Source organism: Mustela nivalis, assembly GCF_964662115.1.
Source record: "Mustela nivalis genome assembly, chromosome: 2".
NCBI lineage: Eukaryota > Metazoa > Chordata > Mammalia > Carnivora > Mustelidae > Mustela > Mustela nivalis.
Window position 1 is genome coordinate 124,949,986 of NC_139021.1, and position 9,567 is coordinate 124,959,552.

The window sequence follows — 9,567 nt, forward strand, 5'->3', positions numbered from 1 at the left end:
AGATAGCCTTGCAAGTTTTTCATATACCAACCTGGGAGCTGGCCAATTCAATGTGAATTGGGAAGTCCTCTCCATGGCAGGTACAGGGAGGACAGAAATACAGCTTTCCAGAACTCTTCTAATTCCTGTGTGTCACTGATTGGTCCCAGGATTTCCTGAAAGTGGAGGGGGAAATGAGGTTGGGGATAAAGGTCCAATGTGAAGATTGCTCTGTGGACATCAGCAGGCCTGAGCAGGACGGTCCTATGGCAGAGGCTGTGGGATCAAACTCAGAGTAAAGCCAGAGAGAAGACGTGGGAGAGACCCAGGAGGTCTTGAGTCCCCGCAAGCTCTAAGATAAGACCAAGTCAGCCTGGTAGCACCACTCAGTCAGTCCCATTCAGAAAGACCAGACAGCAGAGGACAGCCGTTGCCAACTTCAGCGGCAGATGCCAGCAAGGAAAGCATGACCAGGCAGGAAAGAGACATCCCAAGCAGGGCTCCCAGTTCCCCTCACTCCACCACCACGGATGACTCCATCACCCAGAGAATTAGGGTAAGTCTAAAGGCACCAGTCTTTTTACCCAGAGTCACACAATAGATACTATTTAAATCACTTTCATAGGTTGAATGTTAATTGCTTTAAAAAATATGTTCCATTTTTCTATCAATATATTTACATGATCTATAAGCTGAAACAATGTACAGAGATTTAAAGGAAAGAATCCTGTTTCCCTCTATCCCAATCCTACTCCCCCAAGAGCACTCCCACCAAAGACGTTATTTTAGCTTCTGATGTGTCTGTCTATCCAGAGTTTATGCTATTATTAGCAAATGTGAATATATATTCTTTTTTTAAATTTTTTATTTTTTATAAACTTATATTTTTATCCCCAGGGGTACAGGTCTGTGAATCGCCAGGTTTACACACTTCACAGCACTCACCAAAGCACATACCCTCCCCAATCATGAATATATATTCTTAATCTGATTTTTCATTTTCTTAAATCAAAGATGGCATCATTATTTTTTTCTCATTTAAAATACATTATTGGGATTTCCATATCTGTATGGCATTACAATGCATCTGTTGTTTTTTTGGACGGTATTTCATTGTAAGGATGCTTCATAATTTACTCAACTCTTTCCTTATTGATGGACATAGACAACATTTTGCTATTACAAATAGTGGTTCAATGAATGACTTTATAAATGTGTTATTTTGTTGACATGAGATAGATCTTTAACAAAAACCTAAGGGGTTGAACTTTAAGTGAATGTGTATACTGGATTATGCCACAGCATACTGGAACATTGTTAAGTTTGATGGTCCCAGGCACGCAGTGACTAATAACTTTTGGGTGATCAAATCAGTTACTAAAGAAATAAAGAAGCCACATAATCTTGGTACATCTAAAAGTATTGTCAGTAAGTTTGTGACTTTACTTCATAGGCATGCATATTATGTAAGCACACGTTAAAAATATAAAATCGGGCTCCAGTCTTGTAAAAGTTGTGCAGTAGGGAGCCACTGAGGCCCGACTGCACAAAGGGCTTAATAATAGGATTTACAAAGAATGGCAAGGAAATTGTCTTGGAAATCTAAAAGCCGGGGTCGGGTTAGGGCAAGCCCCTTGTGGAACGGGCTGGAGTGTGGGTCTGCATCTGAGGCAGCTGCCGAGACTTCCGGTGGCTGCCCTCCAGCTGTCTTTTCACTCTGTCTTCAACTGCTCTACTTGTTCTTAACTTGTGTGCCCCCATACTTTCAGCTTCCTACTTCTCACAGCGGCTCCTCCAGTGTCAATTTTACCTTATGACCTTTTAACTGAGCTGTCAAACTTACTGTCTCATGATTTCTGGATTTTTAGTACAGATTTCAAATTTTGCCCTGCTCATTTTTTCCATCAAGCCTGTACAGATAATAGGTTGTTGGTAAGTGGACTGTTTGGTTACTCTTCGATCTGTTACTCACTCATGAACCAATCAGCGACCCTGGAGTGAGGTCAAACAAATTCTCAGTCCCCACCTCCCTGAGGGGAGAGGAGCTGGTGGGGCTTTCTTCCTTACAGCCCAGTGTGGTCAGGCAGGCACCATAACATTTCTAATGTCCAGAATCAAAACGTTTTATTCATGTCCTTTAATATCAATTTAACATGATTATAAATGACTGCCTAGTTGTCTATCACATGGTATTTCTGTAATTTATATTATGAATTCCTTTCGCTTGACACTGGAGTATATACGTAGCCAGGGGATAAGGATGAAATAATGATGAGCTTTGAAGGGAGGTCAAGAAATTGATCAAAACCTGATCAAACTTCCTTCCTTATACATGTGTAGAAAAAAATGATATTGAGGTGTTAACTGGTGCGTGTGTCCTCTCCCCGCCCCACCCTGTCCCCACCATCTTCCTTTGCCTCTTGTGACTCTCCTCACCACCACTGGGACAATTTCTTGAAAAAGATGACACAAGTAGGCGATGCTCCATGCTTGAGTATTAAAATAGACCTTTGGAATGATAGCAAAAATAACTGTCTTGAAAGAAAAGGTGTTTTGAGTTACAAGAGCCTAGATTCTGAAGACTTCAGAACAGAATAATAAAGAAAATGTTCCCAGTTCAAGACAGTTTTTCCCATCCTTTCAACTAGGGAATCCATAAGAAAGAAGAATCAAAGCACACTTAGACACTGTATTTTTCTGGAGAGGGAGCTTGTGCTTTGGTCCGGACTGCTGGGGCTGCTCCTCCTAGAGCCAAAAAAGGCAGCAAGCATTATGCATCCCATTTCAGCATTGTGGTAGGGAAGCAACAGAGTAGAGATGGGGAGGGGGGACTCTGCACAGAGGAGACTGAGTCAGCTCCCGTGGTCCCCCAAATCCAGTAGGGCTGGAGAAACAGCAGAATGCTTTCCTGAGACACCAAGAATGGGCAAAGGCTGTTGATAAAGAGAGCCGGACCTAAGTGACTTTGAGGTCAGGAGGAGACAGGAGCCAGATGTACCCATGACCTGAGGCCAGGTGGGAAAGAGGATAATTCAGATATTTCTGTTCCAGGACAGAAGAAGACCAGGGCCTAGACCTCTGAGACGCCTTGGAATGCCCTACATCCCCTGACTCAGACACAACCATGGGCAGAGGAAGGCTGCATTAGACTGCAGGGGTAATAGGACATAAAAATAGAAATTAACTTAGTTGCAGAAAAATGAAATATATTTAAAAAACGTGCACTTCTGTCCTGTTTCTGACACTCTTACCTGGTACACAGATTTCTCATGGGTGCAAATATTTGAGCTTAGATAGCCCCTTAGAGCTCATCAAACACTTGGGGGAGAAAACATGATTTAAGAATAAACAGTCCTCTGTTCCTTTAAGTGTTTTTACATTTCATTAATAGTTGAACTGGTGTCTGACCTCTAAGATATTTTGATAAACATCTCAGAAATGTACTCATGATGTTCATATTTTTTGAGGGGTGATTTTTCAGACTTGGCATACTTTAGCAGTAGAAACCTCTCTTCAAACAATATATGAAGGACCTCAATATATGAACAGCTTGAAGGGGTGCTCTGGTGGAAAATCAGAGTCTCCCCTTCCCTCACTGTCCCCTTCACCCCCAAGATGGCCCTGGAGACACCATCTTATAACCCTGGTGACTCATGCACAAGCTGGAAAGCCACTACTTGTTCAGGCTCCTTCAGTCCCAATGGCCTCATACGTAAGAAATGAAATGGTGACATCCCACTTAGCGGGCGGGTTCTCAGTCCTCATGTCTGTTAAGTGAGCAGGATGGACTAGCTCAATAGTGTAATGTCATTAAAACTCCCAAAGGACTTTAAGGATATCTATGCTTGCTCCTTCCCCCCCCCCCCGCCCCCTGCTGAGGATCCTTGAGGTGGGGCCCAGGAATCTGTATTTTTTAAAAGCCCCCCCCCCCTTCTAATATGCAGCTAACACAAGAACCACTGAGGAAGATAGTCTTTGAGGACTGCTACAAACAATAAAATTCACATGAGTAGGAATTTGGGGAGGAGTACTTTAATTTGACTATCCAGTTGGAACAAACTCTGGAGGGTAGGAGAGTCTTTTGAGAAGTCTTTTTTGAGGAAGTAGAAATAACACATTTTCAATTTCAATGGTCTTAAGTCAGTGAAGCAGAACAAAATCTATTCTCTCTTTAAGAAAGCAAGAATTTTCCTCTAGCAAAAAAATGTCCTTGAAATAATTGTTTGTCCTTGGCTCCTTGGAAAATCATGGCTGATTGCCTGGTGGTAGGTATAAAAGAAGGGTGATTTGTTCATGTGAATGTCAATATTGCCTTCAGGAGGTAGGAATGTTAAAAACAGTGTTTTAAAATTCTGGAGCCTAGTTACCATATAATTAAATTAAATCTCAGCTAAAATCTTGCCTTCTCTGAGAAGAGTATTATCCGATTTTTGTTAAATATTTAAAAATTAACCCATAAGGAAATGAAAATCATCATTTTAATCTTGCCTCATATTTGTTTAATAATCTCAAATGATTAATTTTCTAATTAAGGAAATGGAATTGATTTTGGAAAGTTATCATGTAGTATTCATGGTTGAAATGTTTAATATTTCATAATGACATTTAGCCCAGTTTAATAAAAATTCTGCAGTTTTCTAAAAAAGCATCCCCAAAATGTGTGCTATGACTGCCGCAAGAGGTTAATAGAAGTCATACACATGAAATATTTCTATATGGAAAGAAGTTTGGGAAACACAGCAGTCATTTATAGAAGTCTGGGTTTGAGTTTGAGTTTCAACACCTTAATTAAAGTTCTTAGAAATGTCCTTTAAAATAGGTGCTTTCACCTCAAGATTATTTATAGACATGGAGTAAAAAGCAAAGACAGATTTTTTTTTTGAAGTTGTTATTCCCAACCTAACCTCTGTTTACTCAGAAGCCATAACAAGGCAGGAACCCACTTCTGATTCTGGGTTCTCCAAATGGGAATATTGACAGATTATATGGTCATTCTAAGCAGTTCTCTGGGAGCAGAGCAGCTCAAGGTCTAAGTAATAAGGTTCCTGTCAGAATTCAGAGAAGGAAGCAGATGGAAGGACACAATTTGGGGATGAGTTGTTGATTTTTATCCTTTCTTCACGGAGAAGTCTAACACGTGATGAGCTACCCTAGGAGCTACGCTGTCCAGTATGGTAGTCGCTAGCCATATGGGGCTATTTAAATTTGAATGTAATTCACTGAAATCACATAAAATTTAAAATTCAACTCCACAGATGCACTAACCACATTTCAAGTGCCCAACAGCCACAGATGAATGTTTCCATCATGACACAGTTTCTTTGGAAACACACAGGCCTCAATTATGGGTCCTAGCAGTTGAACCCTAACTCAGGCTCAGAGTTTTGTCCTCTGCTGTAGGTCTGGGACCTTCCCCATCTACCTACGCCCAGCACCCTTGTCTTAGCGATTGGTTTTCATTTTATATTTCACATGATTTTTTCTTTCTAGGTGCTCTCTTAGTCTCTACTGTAGTTTCTTTTACCTTTTATTTTCTGAGACTTAACTGAGCTCTGCGGTGGTTCTTCCTATTGTCATGGGGCTGACTAGGATCTCTCCTGTGCCTGCAGTCAGCTACAAGCTCTATGGGACCCGAGTGTCTAAGATGGCGTCAGCTCCTTGCTGGGCACATCAGTGAGGTGACTGGCATGGCTGCAAGCGGGCTGGGTCTCTCTCTTTCTCTCTCTCTTCATAACGGCTCAACTCTTATTTCACCCTATAAACAAGAGAAAGCAGAAGCTGCTAGACTTCTTAAAGGCTGGGGCTAGAATCTGCCCAACATCACTTGTGCTACGGAGAGTGAGTTGGGAAAGGAAAGAAGTCTCAGTGCTTTTCGCTGCCGCAGTGAAGAAATGCAGGACAGTGTATGAAAGTCAATCCGGGCAAAGTTTATTATAGTACACTCGAAAGATGGAGCAGGCCAGTCAAGAGAGACAAAGGTCCCAGAAACTTGGGGTGTTGGCTTTTATCATTTTTTTCTTGGGGGCGGGTCCTAAGGTTGCCACATTTGAGTGACAGGACTGAATGATATAACAAATTAGCCAACTACCCGTGCCCTTTTGCAAAATGCATTCGAAATACCTGCAGGGGTAGGAAACAAGAGACATTATTTCTATTCTAGAGACATAGGTCAGATAAGGACAGGGGGCTGCTTTCTTCACAAGCAAGCAAATGTAACTCTTCTGCAGAGATGCTGTCACCTGCAATCCAGGGTGGGTGGAATGGGATGGTCTCCCTGAGGTCCTCGGTTGGGGCTCTCCAACGGGACCTGTAAGGCCCATCCTCCTGCCACTCATGCCTAGCTTCCTGCCTAATACTTCCATAGCATTCTGTAGGTTACAGCAAGTCGCAAGACCAACTGGAGTCAAAGGGAAGTAAAATAGTCTTCACTGCTTGACGAGAGGGACAGTTATCTTGGCAGACAATTTATTACACATCTAACCCCCTTTCTGCTCATCACAGAAGACAGTTCTTGAGGACAAATACATAACACAATTGTGTAATGAGTAACAGCAAATCACTGTTTACGTTACAGTTTTATACCCAGTGATATATAGTCATAAATAATATTCCCACAACATGTAGGACCCAGAGGTGAAACTCTTATAAACTGTTGTGGTAAGAAAGCTGGGGATAGGGGTATGAAAAGAAGATTCTCCTTCAAGCCCCTCTTCCACCCTACCTCTGAGAGAGCCACAGTGCGCAAGAGCGTGCTAACAAGTCAGAGCAGTCCTGCAGAAAAGAAGCTGTTTTGCAAAAGCAATTTGGACTTATCTTGCTTCATTTTACTGCCTTCATATGCACATATCATGAGATGATTTCCCCACTTTGCTTTGAGGTACTTAAAAGAAATTTTTAGATGGACAATACATAAATAAAAGAAATCTATGCTGCTAAGGTCCACTCATAATTTCAGGATGCAATTGAAAAACAAGATATCTTATTTTACAAATTACATTTTCCCTAGTTAGAACTTTCAGGATGAGAGTTTGCGTGTGGAGAGGGATGGGACCCAGAGTACCATAAGCTTGTGAGAATATACATTTAAAGAACTTTTTAGAGAGCATTTTGACCATATTTATCAAAATTTAAAAGGTATATTATTTAGGTCAACACTTTCACTAAGAAGAATTTTACCCTCATTCCAATAAACCCTTAGTCGAATCCCCCTTCTAACACACCATATATTTAGTTGTAATTGTTTTTATTATGTATAATTAACATAGTGTTATATTAGTTTCAGGTCTACAATATAATGATTCGGCAGGTCTATACATCTGTCAGTGCTCATCAAGGTGAGGTGATTTTAATCCCCTTTACCTGTCCCCTGCCCCACCTCCCCTCTGGCAACCACCAGTTTGTTCTCTGCATTTAAGAGTCTGTGTTTTTGTTTGTCTCTTTGTTTGTTCCTTTGTTTTGTTTCTTAAACCCCACATGTGAGTGAACTCCTATGGTGTTTGTCTTTCTCTGACTTATTTTGCTTAGCATGACACTCTCTAGGGCCATCTCAACACAATCCCTATATTCAATGATCTTTTGTCTCTTGAATAAAAAGACCAATACCAAGTTGTGAGATATCAGTTGTTTGCAAGTAAGTCATATTAGGACAGGCAGACTCCATTCTTAGAAAGAACTTCACATCACAAATTGAACATCCAATCATGGTAGCGCTTTTGAGAAATCTCTGTTCAAAAAGCCGATCCCAGGGCACCTGGGTATCTCAGTCAGTTGAGCTTCTGACTCTTGGTTTCTGCTCAGGTTAGGATTTCACAGGTCCTGAGATTGATCTCCACCTCCAGCTCCGTACTCACGGGGGAGTCTGCTTGAGATTCTCTTCCTCTGTCCCTCCCTTTACTCTCTCTCTCAAATAAGTAAATAAATCTAAAAAAAAAAATACAAAGCAATTGATCCAACCTACTTCAACAAATTAGCTCGGGATACCCAGTGATTTCTACCTTAAGGAAGGTAATTAAAAGAATGAAAATCTATTTTCCTTTTGAAGCTGTCATTCACCTATAGACAAAACCTTCATAATCATCTCGGTAAAAAACATGGTGAGTCCAGACAGCTCAGTTATGTGAAAGAATTCTGCTCACCAGCAGCAGACTGAAGTCAATGTGGAAATATCTGATTATTGAATAATGTTGCTTTGAGTAGAAAATAAAGATGCTGCATAGGAATTCTTTTTAACTGACTGCTGAATCTCCTGGGTCCCTGAAATTTATGCTCTATTACTTATTATAACCCAAATTAGGACTTGCTTATAGGGTAATCCTTGATTTTCAAGCATCCAATTCAATCTGACAGATAAACTCACATAAGTATGCAAAGATATCAATACAGGACTGATCTTTGCAGTCTTGTTGGCAATAAAAAGGGGGAAATGACTCTATTAGGGACTGGTCACATAGATGATGTACATCCATAAATGGGACACAAATGTAGGTAGCCATTAAAATGAAAATATAGACTATACATAATTCTATAGAAAGATGTGCGAGGCATATTAAGTAAAAAAAGGAAAGGTGCAGAACAGTATGCAAAATATATGTTCATCTAAGTAAAAAAAATCTATGTGCATGTGTTTGAACACAGGCAGAAAATTTCTGAAAAAGACTATGTAACAAATTTAACAGCAGTCATCTCTGGAAAGAGTATGGGGGACTTTTACTTATATCTTTCTTAGTATTTGATCTTTTTTTTAAACAGCACAAGCAAGCATTACTTTTTTTAAATTTCTTAAAACTAATTAAATGGCAAAGAAAGAAAACAACCAGCAAAGAAAATGGAAAGGAACATTTTAAAGATAACGTGTTCTAAAACAATCCCGTATATATGTAGTTAAGTGATCATTTTTAATTTGAACACATGCAATTGATGGTGTTATTATACACAAAAAAGAATGTAGGGTTTGGAGCCAAACTGATCCAGGATTAAATCTCAGCTACCCAGTACCAAGAGTAGAGCTTCGGGCAGCTTAAGCCTTCAGAAACTCAGTTTTCGCATCTATCAAATGGATATAATCATATCTTCCCTGTGAGCTCATTCCTTACAGTTATGTTGACAAAATACGTGGCACCCTGCTTGTCCCACAGCAGTCCCTCAGTAAAAGATTGCTGCTGTATTTATACTACACATAAGCTGTAATGTCTTAAGAAAGTCTCAACTTCAGTTTCCACATCTGAAACAGGAAGAGTTAGTACCTACTATACGGGTTATAAAGAGATGGGCTCAGGCAATTAGCAAATAGTATTTTTAGTATTTTTGCACAGATATCTTAAACGCTGCTTGGGGGTGGTTTCAAACTCATGGAATAGAGGAAAAATATTAGTTTCCATTTCACCCAGTGCATGGTCAGCCTCCAAAAACCACACTGAGTTGAATGTCCTCACAGTGGCATTCTCTTCTTACATTGGGTGGCTCACAGCCTTGTTAGTTGATTCCTGTTGAAGACCACTGGCACTGATGACAGTTTACATCTTAGCAAACTTATTTTAGTCAGAAATCTCACCTCAGACAGACTACGTTTTTGGTTTTGGGGTTTATTTT

At 40.3% G+C, this 9,567-nt stretch overlaps 1 protein-coding gene across 3 annotated transcripts in view; it reads left to right on the plus strand.

Annotated features, from left to right (window-relative positions):
* Window positions 1-240: 240 nt before the first annotated feature.
* ZNF365 (zinc finger protein 365) overlaps window positions 241-9,567 on the plus strand; it is a 54,265-nt gene continuing 44,938 nt past the window's right edge. The window contains exon 1 of one of the 3 annotated variants that reach the window (XM_082721232.1): window positions 241-535. In XM_082721232.1, the coding sequence (XP_082577358.1) occupies window positions 510-535 (26 nt within the window). In that variant the 5' untranslated portion in view covers window positions 241-509. The remainder of the gene's footprint in view (window positions 536-9,567) is intronic. The other 2 variants (XR_014309046.1, XM_082721230.1) reach the window with 2 other exon arrangements.